At 42.1% G+C, this 22155-nt stretch overlaps 1 protein-coding gene across 2 annotated transcripts in view; it reads left to right on the forward strand.

Moving 5' to 3' along the window:
- Positions 1 to 17015, forward strand: part of HIVEP3 (HIVEP zinc finger 3) — a 388571-nt gene extending 371556 nt beyond the window's left edge. Inside the window, exons 8-9 of one of the 2 annotated variants that reach the window (XR_011319247.1) lie at positions 8743 to 10699; positions 10969 to 17015. Coding sequence is in view for 1 of the 2 variants with exons in the window: in XM_069756679.1 (XP_069612780.1) it covers positions 8743 to 9195 (453 nt within the window). In the remaining variant the exon portion in view is untranslated. Of the gene's footprint in view, positions 1 to 8742; positions 10783 to 10968 lie in introns of those variants that run through there. The other variant, XM_069756679.1, reaches the window with a different exon arrangement.
- Positions 17016 to 22155: the final 5140 nt, after the last annotated feature.

Here is a 22155-nt window from a genome sequence, read left to right on the forward strand (position 1 = left end):
TCCATCACTGGCAAAGGGATCAGGGGAGCCTTAAGAGCAGGCCCCGCCTTCCCCACTCTTTGACAGGTGACATAGGAGCGGCAGTAGTTTGACACATCTGTCCCCATCTTGGCCCAATAGAAGTGTTGAGACAGCTGGGCCTTAATTTTGCTGTTCCCCAAGTGTCCAGCGAGTGGGATCTCATGGATAATCCGCAACAACTCACTCCGGAATGGCTGTGGGACGACCAGATGCCTTTCCCTTACCACTCCTTTTGCGATTTTCCGGGTACTGTCTCCCGGTACAACCTCCCTCGTTCCCAGAGCACCCTCTCCTTATCAGTCACGGAGATGGGTGTCTCGGCAAGTTGTCTCAAATTCTCTAGGTTCGCATCTGCGCACAGAGCGGCCTGAAACTCCTGGCTAGGTGAAGCCAGAAGCGACGTCAGGGTCCCTTCCCCATGGGAACCCTCTGGGACCTGTTCTGGGTCCATTTCTGGTTCAGTCACAAAATTGACTGAGGAGGGTCCAGAAGGCAGACCGTTATCTGTGTTCCGGCGCTCTGACTGCGGGTGACAGCAGCTACGTAGGCTGTCTCCCTGGGAATTTCCACAAACCCATCAGCCGGTACTGCTATGGGTGCTACCTCCCCATCCACCCCCAACATTCCAGGGGCAGTGCTACTTATGGGCCAGTTACCTTCCTCGGTGGCACTGGTCAGTTGCATGGCATCACCTTCCTCATGGTCTCCATGCACCTGCCCATGTTCTTGAGCACCGACGCTTGCTCCTGTTAGGGGTTCCTCAGCCATCCAACCCCACGGAGTGACGTGGCTGAGCACTCCTGCACCTGTGGACACATCAACCTTTGCAGAGAAATGGTTATCAGGTTCAGTTGCCATATTTACATCATTTTCAGCATCATTCCTAGGGAAATAATATCAGATGCATCATTACTCGATAAAGCATTGTCAGATACCACATGCGATTTCCCTTTGCAATCATCAGCATTCGATCGGGGGGAGAGTTAGGGACATAGTATGCAACCATCCTCCCCAAATCAGTCACCAATAAATCATCAGTGTGCAAGTTATCGGACAGCCCCACTTCCTTCACCCCACTCCAGTCACCCCAATCTATATAAACCCAGGCCATTGGCAAGGGACAGCTGATGCCCCCAATCCCGGTAACAGTCAGGGTTTTCCCTTGAATGATCTCTTCTGGGGCTGCCAGTTCAGGTGGGATGAGGGTCCGTTCAGCCCCGGTGTCCTTGAGGCCTGTAGCAACATGGCCCCCCATGGTGATGTGTTGTATTTTGTCACACACTCAACCACCCCACCCACCAAAAAAACTACTGCATTAGGCCCTGGCTGGGGGGTTCTTCTGTTTCACTGGACAGTAGGCACTGATATGACCAGTCTGTTTGCAGGAAAAACACTGGCGGTCGGTGGTAGGTCTGGTGCTGTTGGCAACAGGGACAGGGCCTCTGTTGTGTTGGCTGGCAGCGGCACTGGCGTTGGTTGCAGGCTTACCCCCTCTCCAGCTGGTGGTGGCTGGATTCCGCACTTCTGATTTACGGTTGGCCTTGTAGGCATCGGCAATCTGCGCTGCTTTCGTCACGTCTTTGGGTTCTCGGTCCATCACAAACTGTCGCACCTCAGCTGGGCAAAGATGTAAGAATTGGTCTTTGATCATCAGGTCTTGCAGCTGTGCAAAGGTGGTCACTGACAGTCCTTGGGTCCACTGGTAAAAGTGGGTCCTGAGTCCATGCGCCACATGGCTGTAACTGGTGTGGGCCACGTTGGAGGTTCCGGAACTTTCTACAGTAAACCTCTGGTGTAAGCTTGTACTTGGTTATCAGGGCCTGCTTGATGGCCTCATAGTCACCATCTTGCTCTTGAGGGAGAGCAGCAAACGCCTCCAGAGCTTTGCCTTTTAGCCCTGGGGTCAGGTCTCGGGCCCATTCGTTCCCAGGCAGCCGATATACTGTCTGCAGACTTTCTCAGAGGCCCACAGGAAAGTGTCCAAGTCCCCATCCTTTTCCATCATAGGAAAGTGCTCTAGCCGGGGTTTGGGTAACTGAATGTTGCTTGGCTCCGTGTAGTAGATGGTACGGCTCTGAGTTGGGCCAGCCGCAGTTCATGGTCCCTCCGGGCTTGTGCCTCCTGCTCGGCTTGCTTTTCCTCTTTCTCGTGGTATTGCTGGATCAGCTGCAGCCATCCATCGCGGTCGTCAGCGGGGAGTTGTTCCAAGGCCGCCTGCAGGTGGGGGTCTAATCCGCCCTGATTGCTAGTAGGGCCGGCATTCAGTAGTTGGATCTCTGCTGCAGCACCATTTTCGCTTGTGCTGGCTTCTGCGGCCTCTGGGCTCTGAGGCCAGGCTTGGTCTGCTTCAAATTGCACCAGTTCCGTGACCATTTCAGCCTTGGGTTTGCCATGGGTGTCCAGGCCATGGTGCGTGCATACCCCAACAAGAGTGTCCTTCTTTTGCTGGGTGTACCAGGCTTCTCCTTTTGCTGCCATGGTTGCCAAATAAAAGATAGGATAGGAAAAACAAAGAGAAAGGGAGGGGGTAATCGCAAGTACACACAATTGTCTCAGGACTAATAAACACTGAGTTCGTTCTCCAAACTTATTTGCGCAGGGTCCTCACAAGCACTTTGCAAGTTTTTAGTGAGAGGAATGATTGCTCAAACCAGATCACTAATGCTCTATGATCCCACCGCTCTACACCAATATGTCATGGATCGGGGGTGACCTTTGGCCAGCACACGGCAATCACATGTGCAGGGGGGCTTATCTTAGTTATCCCTCCACTGCTATATTGTGATGAAAACACAAACAAGGCTATTGACCTATCAATTTACAGCAGGGGCTTATTTTAGATATCCTACTGCTGCTACAATATCACGAACTGCCGGGATTTATGTCTATCCCGCTTTCCAGTTCCGCTTCGGAACTTGCAGCTCTCTGGTGCCCTTTTTACCCTCAGGTCAGTCAGGGAACTACACCTGGGATAATTAGTCGCCGGACGGGCCACTTCACTGTGGACTGGCTAGCAGGGAATTATAAATGCTCAGGCTGCAACCAGACAATAGCTTATAAAACCCCGTTCCATTGCTGCCAGCAGCACCCACCTACCCAGAACACACTGCGCTGCCACATGCTCAGATTTCTCACAGAGAGGGGTTAGAGCCAACCCAAATTAGTAGCGTAATTACTTCAGGCATGTGAAAAATTTGCATAGAACATAAAAAAGATGAACTAGTAGTTTTATATTTTACTCCGAAAAGGTAGGCAGTGTTTACAAAAGGTCTATTAAGATTTTACAATATGAGGCAAAGTATATACAAGGAATCACAAAATTAACAGGGATTAAAACAGAAATTAACACTCACATGTGCTCATATCATCTTAGCTAACCATGCTGGTGGGCGGAGCCAAATGTTCCAGTTCATCAGAGAGTCTTCTTGGTGTGAAGTCCCAGGCAAGAGTGAATGCTGCACTCACTAGCAGTAACTTATACTGGAAGGCTGTGACATCACTAAAGGGGGTTGAGCTACCCTCACCCTCCCCTTTTTTCCGAGTTGTAGATTTACCAGGAATACCCTATAATTCTCATATCTTGGCTTGAGAACATGGCAGAGTCACAGCACACCCATCATTCATCTTATATTAAAATTAGCTTTCTAATGATACCGCACTCGGACTAGTTGTTCCACATGGCTCAGGAGAATTCCACACTTTGTACTCGTTGCGTTTAGCTGCTAGCGCTTACAGTGATTGACAGATCTACCGATGGAAATTCGCAATATTTACTCATTTTCCTAGCCCACATCGGTGGCCCAATATCTCACTATAATAGAACAAAAACCTCATGTCTTTTTAGAGAGACTATACCAGTTTCAGCTGGTACTAGATGGAAGAAGTGTGTACTGCAGCTACAGGGGCTATAAACATTCTTCTGGGAGGAGAGAATAAGGGGTTTGGGATTCACACACGCACACAGCAGCAGAAGCCAGGAGAGAAGGGGGGCCAGAGCCCACGGCGTGTGTGATAACGGGGAAAATGAAAAATCCTACTCCATTTTATACATTATCGTGACAGTGCCATCCAGACAAATTACCAAAGTACAGGTAACACGTGCACTTTCATAACCAGTGGAGGGAATGTACACTCAGGAGGCTCCCACTGTTCAATTGTTATTTGAGATGCTTAGCCCATAAACACTGCAGTTTCATCCATAGCAATCATATTGGAAAGAGTGTATTTAGAGAAGTCAGCGTCATCAATAAAGGACTTGAATGCAAATGCACGTTTAACAATTTCAACATCTTCCAGCCTAAACAGTGTTGTGGATCTTCTTAAAGACAGTTCACTTCGCTGGAAGAAATGGTCCTGTCAGTGTTATGATGCTTTGAATTCTTCAAGGGCTATTTTGAACTGTGGTGCCATTGCAAGGGCAAATTCTTGAATCTGAGCCCTAGTCACAACCAAAGCCTTTGATCTTCTGTCAACAACCCATTCCAGCTCGGAAAATAATGATTGCCGACTTGATCCACACTTGCGCTTTTTAGCATTTCTGTTTTCCACTTGTTGACTGAGGTTACCGTAATCTGCTCACCATTTTCAGACCATTCAGATACTCAACATCTTCTCTTTGCAGAAGTCAGTAAGATTTTTGCCCCAGGAGTCTTCCTCGATTCCTTTCTTGTACTCGACAGAATATCTCTTTCTTTATGCGCTCATGTCTAGGGGTAAAAATATACTAGCACTGTTTATTTCTTGTACTTTAGACCCTTGAGTAGAAAAGCAGACACCCCATAAAGCAGGGGTGTCCAACCTGCGGCCCTCCATCTGTTACAAAACTACAACTCCCATCATACCTGGACAGCTATAACTAAAGCTTTGGCTATCCAGGCATGATAGGAATTCTATGGTAGTTTTGCAAGAGCTGGAGGGCTGCAGGTTGGACATCCCTGCCCTAAAGAATCAAAGTGACCCACTTGTTGCCTGACACACACAGAGGGCCACAAAAAATACCAGTAAGGGCTGTAAAGTACCTGGCTTCCACACAGTCAGGAGATGGTAATGATGTTCCACAGCAGCTCTTGGACCACTTGTACGGCAGGGACGGTATTGCAGCTTCCAGCCACCAGGGGAAGCTCATCATAGCAGTGTACGCTATGACAGCTTTCGGCCACCAGGGGAAGCTCACCACGGCACACTGGTACAGGACAGACGAGACTACCATACGGTATGGTGGCAGGAGACAAGTTAACGACAAACTGACAGATGACAAACGGGAAGGCGGCAGGCGACGGGCATCTTGATGCCTTTCCTGCTCCTTTACAAGTGATGGCCGCAGAACGGAACATCGGGGTTGGCGGCTGATCTTCATGTCCTGCAACAGACTGTAAAGGTAGGGGCCAACGGCAGTGGGCGAAAAGGTATCACAGCTGTATGCTCTGGTGTCCTAGTGGGCATGCTACCAAAAAAACAACTTTGCTAGGTTTTACTTTCAGAGGAGGCCCGATATTTAGCAGTTCTTCAAAGACACAGCTAGGTCTTATTTTCGGGGGATGTCTTATTTTCGGGGAAACACGGTAGTTTGTGCTATATGAACCCAAAGCTTCCCATGTTGATGGTGAAAATAATCGAGCATTCTAGCATGGACTGCTGCCATGTAGTATTTTCTACTATCCGGAAGACCGAGGCCTCCCATCTGTTTAGACCTGACTAATATATCACCACGAATACGTGGATGACCAGTCGGCCAGATTAACTTTCAAACCTACCTGGGCAGCACGATGGCTAAGTGGTTAGCACTGCAGCCTTGCAGCGCTGGAGTCCTGGGTTCAAGCCCCACTAAGGACAACATCTGCAAAGAGTTTGTATGTTCTCCCTGTGTTTGCGTGGGTTTCCTCCAGGTACTCAGGTTTCCTCCCACACTCCAAATACATACTGATAGGGAATTTAGATTGCATGATAATGGGTGCAAAACTGTAAAGTGCTGCGGAATATGTTAGCGCTATATAAAAACAAAGATTATTATTACTAACTATGTTACTATGAACTCAGTCGAGGGGTTCAAGAGAGGCCTGGATGTCTTCCTGGAGCAGAACAATATTATATCATACAATTAGGTTCTGCAGAAGGACGTAGATCTGGGGATTTATTATGATGGAATATAGGCTGAACTGGATGGACAAATGTCTTTTTTCGGCCTTACTATGTTACTATGTTACTATGTTACTATGTAAAAGCTACTACGTAGATGTTTCCAAAAATGTAATGGGATTCTGGTCGGGATAGTTTGAAAAAGGTAAAGTAGTCTAGGCAAAATATTCATTTTTAATATGTTATATCTGCCGAATCTTGAGAAATCCTTCACAGTCCATGAATTAAGGTCCTTATGGACTTGACCAAGTATGGGATTGTAATTGAGGTTAAACAGTCGAGAAATATCACTATATGTATATGTGTATCCCTAAATATTTTATACCCTGTGATGGCCAAGAAAAAGTCAAATTTGATTGTATGATAGCCTGAGTGGTAGTTGGCAAGGAAACGTTGAGAGCTTGAGATTTTGAAGTGTTTTTTTTTTAAATTGGACCATGTGCCAAAATGATCCACTTCCTGTTCTCCTCTTGTTAATTATCCAGTCTTCGGATGTGAAATCCACTTCACAGTAGAAACCGACCTGTGCCGTAGTACAGTTTCTGGTGTGGCGGATATGATTCATGCGCATTGGAAATCTACTGAAAGAAGCCCGCATTCAGCCAAAAGAAAAGCCATTTAGCAGTTATTGTCTTGTCAAAGTTGTTCATATCTTTTTAACCCCTTCACTTTTCCTTTTCTTCCTCCCCTTCTTCCCCGAGCAATAACTTTTTTCATTTTTCTGTCTACATGGACATATGATGGCTTATTTTTTTGCTAAACGAGTTGTACTAATTAACCTAATTAATTTTACTGGAGAATGGGAAAAAAATTACAAATAAGGAGACATTTTTAAAAAAAAACAACTTGTTTTTAAGGTGTACATTTTGTGGTTAAATTATCTCACAACATGATTCTGCTCATCAGGATGATTACGGTGATACCAAACATGTCCAGTTGTATTATTAATTTAGTCGTGGGAAAAAAAAATCTGAAATTTGCAAACAAAAATTTTTGGTGTTATATCGCTATTTTCTCCAGTCACCTTCCACGACAGCAGCATCGGAGGATGTCTCCCTGCCCTAATGGGGGACAGGAAACACAAAAGAGGTTAATCACCCGTCCTCTTCCTACAACCTCCAGTGTTTTTCCTGTCCCCTACATGAAGAGGTTCCGGATGGTTCTGTTGTGGCCGTCGATCTGGAGCACCCCACGTTACCTTAATGCCGGGCAGCAGTGGTCGGGGGTGCCGCTCTCCTCCGGGGGCTACTCCCGTCTCCATGATCCTCTTGCAACTTGGGACCCCCTTTCTCACTCCTCCTGTACCTCCTCTGGGGGTAAAGCGGGGCAGGGATGTGCGGCCGGGGTCCTCTCATAATGTAGCTCCCAGGCGCCCTCATGCCGGCGGATGTCTGAGACCGCGCGCATCGGAAATGACGTCGGCCCGAACGTCCGGTTCACTGCTGGGTGAGTACCACGCTGGAAAGCATGTGCTCCCGGCCAGTGCCGGACGTCTCTGGATCTGCGGGTATGATTAAGGCATTCCCTTTGGGCCCCCCCTTTCCCCGCCCCATCGACCTGGGGGAGGAGGGGTACAAGATTCAACGCTGGACCTCGATTACATAAATCCTGGTCGGGGGATGCCTCCAGGTAAGGCCTATTGTCTGTGTCGCTCTGTGACTGGTGACGGTCTGACCATATGGACAGCGACAAACCCTGCCTGCCTGCTTTTGCAGAACCCAGTGTTCACTCTCCTACCGTGAGTAGTGGATGAAGGTCTCTCGTTGTCCGTTATAGTCCATGGGACTCTTTTAGGGAGACAAGGTCTTTGCCCCTAAAAAGGATAAGGTGCCCGGCCACAGGTGTGGTGTGTGCTTCCAGGCTTCCTTCCTTATACAAAAAGAAGCTTTGCCAGCCCTGCACGGATGATGTATTGCGTGCCGAACAGCCCTCCCTACTGGATAGCATCAAAACTCTCATTAAACAGGAGGTTCAATCCTCTATGGCTGCCCTTTCCCAGGCTCCAGCAACCCCCTGCTCCTAAGAAAAGGAGGATGGCAACTGCGGAATCTTACAGAAGGGTTTATAATGGTCAATTTTCAGTTTTTTATCATTCATCTACATAATTGCTTCTATACAATTAAAAGTATGGGGCAGAAATCATAATGTACTTTATATGTAAAATCCAGAGTGCAGATCTTCAACTAACTTTGCACTACTGCAGCTTACTGCTGTGATATGTAATATTTTGGTTAATGGACAGTGTTTTTAGCCTCCAAATTTGCAGTACTGGATATTATATTTGTTCTGCTTAATTTTTTTTATAATAATTTATTAATCTTCAAAAATTGCTCATTCTCACACAATCTCCAGAAAATGCTTACACTGTTTTTCTGGTCAATAACTTTTTTCCACCTGTAAGAGGGCAGAAGCTCTTCATGTAATAGGGAGAAGAGTATTTCAATTTTAGTTATCTTTATAAAACCATACAATATTTTTTAAACTGGTTTTATTAAAGATTATACTTATGAATGCAAGATTTAATTGTTATCCAGATAGCAGTTCTTAAGAAATGAGCGTTTAACACACAATGTTATTCTATTGCAGAAACTAGGACCATCCGTTTTCCCTGCTCAACAAAGAACCTTTTCCTCACCGCTTACACTTCATACATTGCCAAGGAGTGGAGAAAACTTATATACCCATCTGCCTCTGCACTCGCAGCATCTTCAACGGACACCCTACCCAATGATCCCTATTGGGGGCATCCAAATGGTACAGGCACGACCCAGCCCTCAATATTCTTTAGTAGGACCTATGCTCTCTGAACTACATGTAGAAGGTCCTTATAAGGAGCCACTCCAAGGAAGAAGTGAGCAGCTCAGGACTACCAGGAGAGAAGAAGAAGACAGGGTAATGTCACCTCCCAGCACAGCCCAACAGAGCTCCCCAACGCCAAGCACTTACTGCCAAACTGCTTGCACTTCATCTCCACCACCTAGAACTCCTCACTCTCTCACTGGCTCTCAAAAGGAAGAGAATGTGGAAGGGGAAGGGTGAATAGACTCTACCTAATGGGATGACCCCAGTCTCTGATCCTTCTCTCTAATATATATATGTAGTTTACAGCATGAGGTTCTGTAAGATGGAAGAGGAGTCCTTTGAAGGATAATAGTCCTAAGTGTTGAAAAATGCAAATACAGCATTGTAAGATTTGTTACGGATCCTTTAAGGGTACAGGGTAAGAATTGTGTGGAGTTGAGGACAGAAATGTTTTAAGAATTAAAAGTAGTGAACATGTACGAAGTTAAGCATCCAGGGTACATTTGACCCTTTTAGCGTATGCAACTTTATTTTATACCATGATACTGAAAGACAAATGCATCAACATCTATATTATAGAATTATATATATATATATATATATATATATATATATATATATATACCGTATATACTCAACCCCCCTAATTTTGCAACAAAAAACTGGGAAAACTTATTGACTCGAGTATAAGCCTAGGGTGGAAAATGCAGCAGCTATGGGCAAATGTTAAAAATAAAAATAGATGCCAATAAAAGTAAAATTAATTGAGACATCAGTAGGTTAAGTGTTTTTGAATATCCATATTGAATCAAGAGCCCCATATAATGCTCCATACAGTTCATTATGGCCTCATAAGATGCTCCATACAAAATAGGCCCCATATAATGCTCCATACAGTTCATTATGGCCCATAAGATGCTCCATATACAAATATGCCCCATATAATGCTCCATGCAGTTCTTTATGGCCCCATAAGATGCTCCATATAAAATAGGCCCCATATAATGCTCCATACAGTTCATTATGGCCCCATAAGATGCTCCATAAAAATTATGCCCCATATAATGTTCCATGCAGTTCTTTATGGCCCCATAAGATGCCCCATATAATGCTACATTCAGTTCTTTATGGCCCCATATAATGTTCCATGCAGTTCTTTATGGCCCCATATAATGCTCCATGCAGTTCTTTATGGCCCCATAGATGTCCCATATAATGCTCCATGCAGTTCTTTATGGCCCCATGGATGCCCCAATGTAATGCTCCATGCAGTTCTTTATGGCCCCATAGATGCCCCATATAATGCTCCATGCAGTTCTTTATGGCCCCATAGATGCTCCATATAATGCTCCATGCAGTTCTTTATGGCCGCATAGATGCTCCATATATTGCTCCATGCAGTTATGGCCACTTAGATGCCTCATATAATGCTCCATGCAGTTATGGTCCCATAGATGCCCATATAATGCTCCATGCAGTTATGGCCCCATAGATGCCCCATATAATCCTCCATGCAGTTCTTTATGCATTGTGCCACATGTAGTAATGCTGCTGCTGCACTAAAAAAAAAAAAATGACATACTCACCTCTCATCGCTGCCTGCTGCTCCTCAGCGTCCTGTCTCTCCACACTGACTGTTCAGGCAGAGGGCGGCACGCACACTAATACGTCATCGCGCCCTCTGACCTGAACAGTCACAGCAAGAGGACGGGAAGACAGGGCGGCAGTGGAACGCGGAAAGGTGAATATGATATACTCACCTGCTCCCAGCGCTCCTGGCGCGGTCCCTGCATGTCCCATGGTCTTCGGGAGCGGCAGCTTCTTCCTGCAGTGAGCGGTCACATGGTACCGCTCATTACAGTAATGAATATGCGGCTCCACCCCTATGGGAGTGGAGTCCATATTCATAACTTTAATGAGCGATACCAGTGACCGCTGAACAGGGGAAGAAGCTGCCGTGCCCGAACACCGTTGGACATGCGGGGACCGCGTCAGGAGCGCTGGGAGCAGGTGAGTATTTGACAGGCGTCGCTCCCCCTCACCTGCCGGCCCCCCCTGCGCCTTCCATGACTCGAGTACAAGCCAAGAGGGGCACTTTCAGCCCATTTTTTTGGGCTGAAAATCTCGAGTATATACGGTATATATATATATATATATACATATATATATATATATATTGATACACAATGCACATCCTTTCCTTCCCACTCTGGGCCAAAGGAAACAACTTAATTTCATTCCATTTTTGTCCCACCATCTCATGTCCCATATGCAGTTTATCTGTGCCTTTTTATACACCATTTTATTTTAAGATAAGAAAAAATATATATAAAAAAGGAACTTTCTACGCTGTGAAAATGTGAATCTTTTCCAATGTGCACCTACTCCTATTAATATTTTATTGGGGAAAGCCTGATTTCTATGAATCCTTTACGCTGTGCTCCCCCTTATAATGTGATCCTGAGATGGTTGAAGGAAATGCACTGAAAAAGTTGTTTTTTGTAGTTTTTTTCAAGCACATGTATCTGAATATATATAATATATTGAATTGGGATACGTGTCTACAGTAGTGTACAGAGATATTTATACATCTTTATTTAATTAGAACTGTATGGTCTTTTTCTGTTTTTGCTTTAAGGGGTTTGGGTACAAGAAAAAGAAAGCTTTATTTTTATTTTTTTGTTGTCAATAAACCCAGCACTTCTTAAATGTGATGAAAGTGGTCCAGCACTTGTAGGACTGCAGTAACTGCACTGTATTCTATGGAGGAGTACCATTCAGGAGGCGAGGGCGCTAACAGCTGTGCATTGCCCATGGACATGCCGCATTGCACAGAGACACCATGTATGGTGTCCATTTGTTTGACACAAGAGTTTCTTTCTTGGTGTAGAATACATTACACCAGAATACCTACAAGGTACGTCTTGAATGCCGGTTACAAAAGTAGTAGTATTTTATTTAAAACTTGTATTATAATATTGATAAATCATGCTCACACTCATCTGCTTGGGAATTGCCCATGCATTTACATATTCCTTGTAGGGTTATATCCAATCACTCATTCAGGTTTGAGTGCAATCTTTTATTAATTAAGCACTTATGGAATATTTCTTTACCTAGCACCTTACTTCCAGTGCTTTTACAAATCCCTTTGCCACTCTTTCTAATTCACACCAAATTTATGGTACTTTTTTCGTTCGTATTCCCATACCTTTACCCCCTATTTTTGCACTTTTGTAGCTACTTTTTTAACGGCTAGGATACACTTTTTAGTCAGTTATTTCAGCCGAACCATACTTATAATAGAAATTTATGGTATCTATTGAAGAACACAAAAACAAATTTATCTTGGGGGTGACGGTTTAAGCACTTTTATTTACCAATGGAACCATCAAGTACCTTATTTTCTAGTTTCCTCAGCATCATATAACCATCTGAGGTCATCCTACTATTTGGCGTCCCATAACCATCTTTCTTGATCCAGTCACTTTCAGTATGCACATCTGTGCTTAGAAATTCGGTGACCTGACAACTGACACTTTGTACTGAAACATGACTGCCACAGCTCTGAGCCAAGAGGACTTTTTCTTGCATGCCTGCTTGTATAACTGGTGCTTAGATAAGTTACACATTCTGCTGTTTGACAGGACCTTGCACTACGTGGACATCAGGATTTTGGGGATTTCTAGGGGATTTATTTTCTTGATTATTGACACATGGTAGCTACCATATTTATTTACCTATTATACCTAAATGTAATGTTTTGGTGCCCTTAAGCTAATAGTATGTAACCTGTGTATATATAGTAATAAAACACACAAGCATTGTAAGCAGACATACATGTAAACACTGATTATCATTAATGTTTTTTGGAGATTTTTTTAAATATTTTGTATTCTCACTTAAAATGATCCATTTGATTGGACGCTATGGGAAATTAGATTCAACGTAGGTTATTTCTACGTACTACCTCAACTGACGTAGTATTCATATCAGTGATCTTGGTGGAGGGCTGCTATTTAAAAAATAATATTTTATTGAAATTGAGTGAATTCAGAGTGTTTTTGCATCTTAGCCACATACCCTCAAATGCAACTGTGCAGTTTCTAAGTCTTTGTTAACATCTTGGTGTCTTCGAGCATCCTTAGATCCAACCAAAAGTAGTGCCCAAAATCCACAGAATGCTGCGCCAACTTGGGCATTTAAACCTTGACGGACCTAATGATAGTACTTGGTGCTTGCTGAGTACCATTGGTGTCCGTTATGAGATGGAACAGTCGGTGCCTTTATTTTTGTGGTTCTGCTCTTTTGACAAAGCAGAACAATGGAAATGAAGAATGCAGATGTGAATAGATTCTAAACAGTTTGTCGAAGCAAAACAGACGTTCGGAACAGATCAACACTCTGGAATCTTCTGAATTGATACAGTGTGACAGAAGACTGACTGGAATTTGTTAAAAAGTCACATAACCAAGCTGTGTCTAACAAAAATATATAATTGCATGTGGATCACAGCACTCCGATTCGGTGGTACACTAGTGGGGTCCTGAAGAATTAGGCACTCTGTGGTTAAATTGAGGTGATATTTATTAGCATTACGTTTTTGGTCAAAAACGTAGACTTTCTTCAGATACACGGATTGTATTTAGAAGATGAGTGTAAGATAGAGAAGTGCTGATGGAAAGACGGCATGAACGCAGTATTGTGGCGCCTCATCACTGTAGTCCCGCTGCCTTTCCACTAGGTGTTTTCTATCACATAAGCTTTTCATAAATGCAATCTCTGTATCTGAAGAAGGTCTAAGTTATTGCCCGAAACGTTACAGATATAATTAACATGCTTATTGGATTGCTAACAACTATCATCTCACTTTAACCATGGAGTATCTATTTCTTCTGATCTAGCAAGAATATAGAAACCCTCCAGTCAAAGTATTTACAGGAAAGAGGCGGTACTGTATTTTCAAACTGGACTAATATTCATATTTATTGCACCTTTTAATGTAGCAAAGCAATGGATTGTATTTGGTTAAATCAGTCCTATATTGTGTAAATTATTAAACCTAAAATACAAATGAATCCAATACAAAAAATACATCCTTATTCAAATATATGCAAGCAATCCTAATCCTTGAATGGATACGTTTTGTTGTGTGTGAATTACAAACTATATTTATACCTTTCTTCTAGAACACAAGATATGTGTAGAATTTGTGGTCTCTTGGGTAATGGAGAGATTATCCAGTGGTTAGGTTTACAGCACTTATACCGTCTTACTTTTATTTGCTCTATTCAAACACACTTGCTGCCAACCACCTTTTATAGTGACTTTGATGAAACATTTATTCATGAAGTTGGGAAAATATGGCTTTGCAAAGCAAATGCTATTGGCACAAGGTGTCCACATTTACAGGATATGCATTCAATTTTGTGAAATTTGGGAAAGGTGGTTCAGGTCAATCCAAGACAAATCAGCTATGGGCACAGTGATGCAAAAATACGCTTTAGTATTAGCTGTAAAAAAGCTTTAGAGAATGTAACATTCCCATTACTCCCTAGTCTTATTCAAACACTGTATAGTAAAATCCTGCGGAAATCTTTTCACAGAATCATATGTTAGGACATGGGTTTGATATTTGCAATTTATTATGTCAACGTAGAATTATTGGAATTTTGTATGCAACTTTTGTAAAAAAAATATTGAATATGTCATTATTTAGTCAAAGTTTCAGCTGAGTATCAAGAAACAATGAAGATAGAAACCATATTGTAAGAAGAATCATATCATGAGTCTCTATAGTACACATTTACAGTCATGGCCTAAAGTTCTGGCATCCTTGACATTGTTCTAGAAAATGAAGTATTTTTCCCGGAAAATTATTGCAATTACACATGGTTTGTTATACACATGTTTATTTTCTTTGTGTGTGTTGGAACATTGGGTTTTGTGCGAAATTATGTCCAATTTGCCGTTTTTTTTTTGTTCCAATACACACAAAGGAAATAAGCATGTGTATAACAAAACATGTAGTTGCAGTAACTTTCTGGGAGAAATACTTTATTTTCTGGAACAATTTCAAGGGTGCCAACATTTTTGGCCTTGACTGTACGTGATATGGTACCTATGAAAGGCTGAGAACTTTCTGTGGAATGTCTTACATCGACATATGATGTTTATTTCTATTGGGTTCTATAAGAATTGTGAAGAGAAATTGTGCTGTTTCATTAGATATTATGTTACTGACATTCCCTTAATGGTATGTTTTCTATAAAGTAATATTCACATGCGATGTCAGAGAGACGTGCTTTGTGCACACAGAACTGCCATATGCATGGGGCCTTTTGGCATGGTTTGTATCTTCAGCCGAATTTTCTCCCAGTTGTCACATCATTACCTCCTGTTTCTTTATGTGCTGTGAAGTTTGGAAAAATATAAATGGCATAGTCTGTATTATACTACCTAATTTGTATTTTAGGTTTAATAGTCCTTTTAGTGGTAGTACCATGATAATGCAATATCACATGATGTACAGCACACTTTGTCATAGAAACGTATGCTTCTAAGGGTCTGATGTCCTGTAGATCTTTTGATAATACGTGGAGGCTAGTACTAGTGACCGGAGCCAGAGCAGCTATATCTCAAGACAAATTACAGTAGTTTGGCTTTTCTCCCATAGCCAATGAATATATGACCCCAACTAACAGTGTATGGCATTATAAGGGAGGCTTGTCTGGTTATTAGAAATAACTGGGCATTGGGAACCCCATAGTTTTTTGGAACAATAGTAGATAGGTAATTTATAGGCGGTACTTAATGAAATCCACTGCATTCAGGTGCCTTTTAGAGAAACCACATCTATGGGAGAAGGCGATGGGGTGGTGGACGCACTTAAGATGGAGAACAGTTATCACTTGCAGTGATGCGTTTATTGCTTTAGGTATAAGCACAGTGTTGATGAAATTTGAATAAGAAGACATTTCTATGTATGTTATTTCTCTCCAGTGGCATAGAGAACCATATGATTGGTATAAATACGATTACTCCATTTATGTAAAAAATGTGAAAGTATAACTAGCGTTTTTAACCATTCCTGAGAATGGCCTCAGTCTCGAGGTTGTAGCCAATGTTTCTTTATTTGACAAAATGACATTTTGCACTCCAGCTGGTGCATGCCAGTAGGCGTATTCCACCCCTGTAGGAGGAAATCAGACTTTGCACCTTAGTCTTCAAAATGATTTAGAAATGATGGTCTTAATACAAACTACAAGCATTTTAGAGTTGAAGGAAATTTTTTCCCTTTATTTCCATGCTCAAAACACGTATTCATGACTGTTCCTCTCCAATTCCGGTACCTCCAGCAAACCTATAATGGTTTATCGAGAACTATATTAACAACTGAGATAGAAAAACACGAAAGAATTTTTTTTTGCTTAAATTTATTTTCTCAATGTTTAAAATGTTCTTTCATATCATTAATTTCTGATATTCATGTCCAATACAAAAGTTTGCATTCGTTTCTTAACTTTTTTGCCCTTTCTGTTTTGCTTATGTATTACTATTTCTGCACTTGCTTGGCAATACTTTGCCCATCTGTGACACATAGGGTAAACAAGCCAAGTTTCCCCCCTTCCCTATTTGGGGTAAGGGGGATTTTTATCTATTGTAAAAAGGCAATACATTCCTATGTGCACGAGGTAAGGTGCTGTATTGTTGTATATACATGCTGTGGGTCGAGTGGTTGGGTAGGAAAATGTATCAGGTGTTTTCGCAGAATATAATATGGCGTGAGAAATTTGAAGCACAGAAAGTCTGTGAAATGTAAATGTAGATGATGATAGATAATGTTTGTTGAAGTATTTTAATGCAAAAAAAAAAACCATTTCTGTAAATGACCTGCTCCATGAGTCTATCTCTCTGTATAATATTCCTCTTTATATATACATATATTAACCCTGCCGGGAAGACAGGCATGGGGACATTTTTAACATGAAAGAGAAAAGAAAAAAATATTAAGGATGAGAATTGAGCATGTGGAAATAAATTTTTACATTCCCAAAGATGCAGTCTGTCTGTGTTTTAATATATGTGTGTGTACATGTAATACATGACAATGCGAGTGCACTGGCAAAAATCAACGACAGTTTGTATGCTTATGAATGCTATTGTGCACACAGAAATGTACACATTTAATAAAGTGAATGGTTAAGATTTATGCCACGACCACACTGCAATTTAACATACCATAGAAGCAGTTGGTTGTGGTAAATTAAGCTGTAAAAATGTCATTACTTTAAGGTCTCGCTCACATGAGCGTATAACGCGTCCGACTGCTATACAATGTTTAACCTGATAGCACTCGGCCCAGTGGTGCAATGCAGATGTGCAATTATTTTATCACGCCGATTTAGCGCGAGAAGGCAAATGCAACATGCTGTGAGTGCCTCCCATAAGCAGATAATGTCCACCCGTACAAGTCTATGGGTGCGTGTAAAACATCGGGCTGCTCTCAGATGTCATCCACGTGCAGTCCAATGTACGCTCAAGGTTTTTAGTTTTAGTGAAGTCCAGTTTTTACATTTTATGCTAATGAACCGCACGTGTAGGGGGTAGGCACTGTGTTTACAGCTCTTTGGATTCTCTCCCGGCCACCAGATTCTGGTAGACAGGTCATTCTTGTTTCAGTGACCTGCCATCACTTCCCCAGATTTTGTGCAGGCAGCGTCATTGTCAGAGGTTGTCTCCTCAGAAGGGGCGATGCATGTGCAGTAAGCTCTTCGTAATGTTAACAGTCGGACCATGGATCTGCACATGCGCAGCTGCTTTTGAGAAGACAACCATGGGCGATGATGGCACCTACACAAAATCCTGGGCAGGAGAGACCAGATTGACCTGCCTGTCACAGATCGAAGGCTGGCAGTGAGTGTGCAACAGTGAGAGAGTGCTGAAGAGCTGAGCGCACATCCAGCTCAGTAGCATAAAATGTAAAAGCTGGATTTCTTTAAAACTTCCAAAGAATTCCTTCTACAAGGAAGGTAAGGATTTAATCATCATTAAAGGGTCATTACACCCATACCATAAGTTAGGGGTATAAAATCCCCATGACAGGTTCACTTTCAGTGTCCAAAATTGTATCTTGGTTGTTTATAATTTATTCACAGATGGAAATTGGATTCACTATAATTTCTAAATGAACTATGACATTTTTCAATACTGGAAGTTAAATCATATTTTTTTAATAAAAAGTTTATATTGAAGACAGGAAAAGATAGCAGATGGTGATAGAAGGAAGTAACAGAGAGGTAGCTGTTGTCATACCGTTGACACGTGAAAAGAAGAAGGCTGGTTACATGTGCGATTTAATAAGATCACCATGGAAACAGCATTTCCTATTCCAATAAAATAATATACACTAATAAAATGAACTTCTGAGAGCTGTATCAGAGATGCACAATAGCTTATATTCTCACTGGCAAAATGTTCTATTACAACGTGATGATGTTTAAATGATCGGGATGTCTTGTAATGAATGGAAAGTTAACAGGGTGCAGGCTGTTTGAGCTATACTGTAATGTACAGTTCTTCACCTACAATGAAAGGAGGATGTTTTACCAGCCCATGGTCATCTATCCTAGGTGTTTATAATGAAGGAAGGATGTATTACCAGCCTATGGTCATCTATCCTAAGTGTTTATAATGAAGGGAGAATATCTTACCAGCCTATGGTCATCTATCCAAGGTGTTTATCATGTAGGGAGGATGTATTTCCACTATGGTAATCTAGGTGTTTATCATGAAGCAAGGATGAATTACCGGTAGTGATGAGCGAATAGCATTGTTGCTCGGGTCTCCCCGAGCATGCTCGGGTGATCTCCGAGTATTTTGTATTGCTTGGACATTTAGTTTTCCTCACCTCAGTTGCATGATTTGCGTCTGCTGGACACCCTAAATACATGTGGGAATTCCCTAACAAGCAGGCATTCCTCACATGTATTCAGCCTGGCTAGCAGCCGTAAATCATGCAGCTGAGGTGAAGAAAACTAAATGTCGGAGAACTACAAAATACTCGGAGATCACCCGAGCATGCTCGGGGAGACCCGAGCAACAATGCTATTCGCTCATCACAAATTACCAGCCTTTAGTCATCTATCCTAGGTGTTTATCATGAAGGTAGGATGTCCTACCACCCTATGGTCATCTATACTAGGTGTTTATAATGAAGGGAAGATGTCTTACCATCCTATGGTCATCTATCCTAGGTGTTTATAATGAAGGGAAGATGTCTTACCAGCCTATGTTCATCTATCCTAGGTGTTTATCATGAAGGAAGAATGTCTTACCAGCCTATGGTCATCTATCCTAGGTGTTTATAACGAAGGAAGGATGTCTTACCAGCCGGTTGTCATCTATCCTAGGTGTTTATCATGAAGGGAGGATGTATTACAACCCTATGGTCATCTATCCTAGATGTTTATCATGAAGGGAGAATATATTACCAGCCTATGGTCATCTATCCTACATGTTTATCAGGAAGGAAGGATGTCTTACCAGACTATGTTCATCTATTCTAGTTTTTTATCACGAAGGGAGGATGTATTACCAGCCTATGTTCATCTATCCTAGGTGTTTATAATGAAGGGAGGATGTCTAACAGTCTATGGTCATCTATCCTAGGCGTTTATCATGAAGGAAGAATGTCTTACCAGCCAGTTGTCATCTATCCTAGGTGTTTATCATGAAGGGAGGATGTATTACAAGCCTATGGTCATCTATCCTAGATGTTTATCATGAAGGGAGAATATATTACCAGCCTATGGTCAGCTATCCTACATGTTTATCAGGAAGGAATGATGTCTTACCAGACTATGTTCATCTATTCTAGTTGTTTATCACGAAGGGAGGATGTTTTACCAGCCTATGGTCATCTATCCTAGATGTTTATCATGTAGGGAGGATGTCTTACCACCCTATGTGATCTATCCCAGGTATTTATATTGAAGGAAGAATGTCTTACCACCCTCTGGTCATCTATCCTAGGTGTTTATAATGAAGGAAGGATGTCTTCCCAGCCTATGGTCATCTATCCTATGTGTTTATTATGAAGGAAGGATGTCTTACCAGCCCATGGTCATATATTCTAGGTGTTTATCATGAAGGGAGGATGTATTACCAGCCTATGGTCATTTATCCTAGTTGTTTATTACACAGGGAGGATGTGTTACCAGGATATGGTCATCTATCCTAGGTGTTTATCATGAAGGAGGAATGTCTTACCAGCCTAGTGTTATCTAACCTAGGAGTTTATCATGAAGGAAAAATATATTATCAGCCTATGGTCATCTAATCTATATGTTTATCACGAAGGAAGGATGACTTACCAGCCTATGCTCTTCTATTCTAGGTGCTTATCATGAAGGGAGGATGTATTACCAGCCTATGGTCATCTATCCTAGGTGTTTATAATGAATTGAGGATGTCTTACCAGCCTATGGTCACCTATACTATGTGTTTATCATAAATGGCGGATGTCTTACCAGCCTATTTTCATCTGTCCTACTTGTTTATCATGTAGGAAGGATGTCTTACCACCCTGTGGTCATCTATCCTAGCTGTTTATCATGAATTGAGGGTGTCTTACCAGCCTATGATCATCTATCCTAGGTGTTTTTCATGAAGGGAAGATGTATAACCAGCCTATGGTCATCTATCCTAGATGTTTATCATGTAGGGAGGATGTCTTACCACCCTATGTGATCTATCCCAGGTATTTATATTGAAGGAAGAATGTCTTACCACCCTCTGGTCATCTATCCTAGGTGTTTATAATGAAGGAAGGATGTCTTCCCAGCCTATGGTCATCTATCCTATGTGTTTATTATGAAGGAAGGATGTCTTACCAGCCCATGGTCATATATTCTAGGTGTTTATCATGAAGGGAGGATGTATTACCAGCCTATGGTCATCTATCCTAGTTGTTTATTACACAGGGAGGATGTGTTACCAGGATATGGTCATCTATCCTAGGTGTTTATCATGAAGGAAGGATGTCTTACCAGCCTAGTGTTATCTAACCTAGGAGTTTATCATGAAGGAAGAATATATTATCAGCCTATGGTCATCTAATCTATATGTTTATCACGAAGGAAGGATGACTTACCAGCCTATGCTCTTCTATTCTAGGTGCTTATCATGAAGGGAGGATGTATTACCAGCCTATGGTCATCTATCCTAGATGTTTATCATGTAGGGAGGATGTCATCTATCATAAGTGTTTATAATGAAAGGAGGATGTCTTACCACCCTATGGTCATCTATCCTAGGTGTTTATAATGAATGGAGTATATCTTTCCATCCTATGGTCATCTATCCTAGTTGTTTATCATGAAGGGATAATATCTTACCTTCCTATGGTAATCTATCCTAGATATTTATCATGTAGAGAGGATATCTTACCAGCCTATGGTCATCTATCCAAGGTGTTTATCATGAAGGGAGGATGTATTTCCTCTATGATCAACTATCCTAGGTGTTTATCATGAAGGGAGGCATTCCTCACATGTATTCAGCCGGGCTAGCAGCCGTAAATCATGCAGCTGAGGCGAAAAAAATAAATATCGGAGAACTACAAAATACTCTGAGACCACCCGACCATGCTCGGGGAGACCCGAGCAACAATGTTATTCGCTCATCACCAATTACCAGCCTTTGGTTATCTATCCTAGGTGTTTATCATGAAGGTAGTATGTCCTACCACCCTATAATGAAGAGAGTATATCTTACCAGCCCATGGTCAATTATAATAGGTTTTTATCATGAAGGGAGAATAAATTGCAAGGCTATGGTCATCTATACTATATGGTTATCAAAAATAAAGGATGTCTTACCAGCCTATGGGCATCTATTCTAGTTGTTTGTCAGGAAGGGAGGATGTATTACCAGCCTATGGTCATCTATCCTAGGTGTTTATAATGAAGGGAACATGTCTTCCCATCCTATGGTCATCTATCCTAGGTGTTTATCATGAAGGGAGGATGTATTACCAGCCTATGGTCATCTATCCTAGGTGTTTATCATGAAGGGAGAATATCTTACCAGCCTATGTCATCTATCCTAGGTGTTTTTCATGAAGGCAGGATTTCTTATCAGCCTGAGGTCATTTATCCTAGGTGTTTATAATGAAGGAAGGATGTCTTGCCACCC

Source organism: Ranitomeya imitator, chromosome 3, assembly GCF_032444005.1.
Source record: "Ranitomeya imitator isolate aRanImi1 chromosome 3, aRanImi1.pri, whole genome shotgun sequence".
Taxonomy (NCBI): domain Eukaryota; kingdom Metazoa; phylum Chordata; class Amphibia; order Anura; family Dendrobatidae; genus Ranitomeya; species Ranitomeya imitator.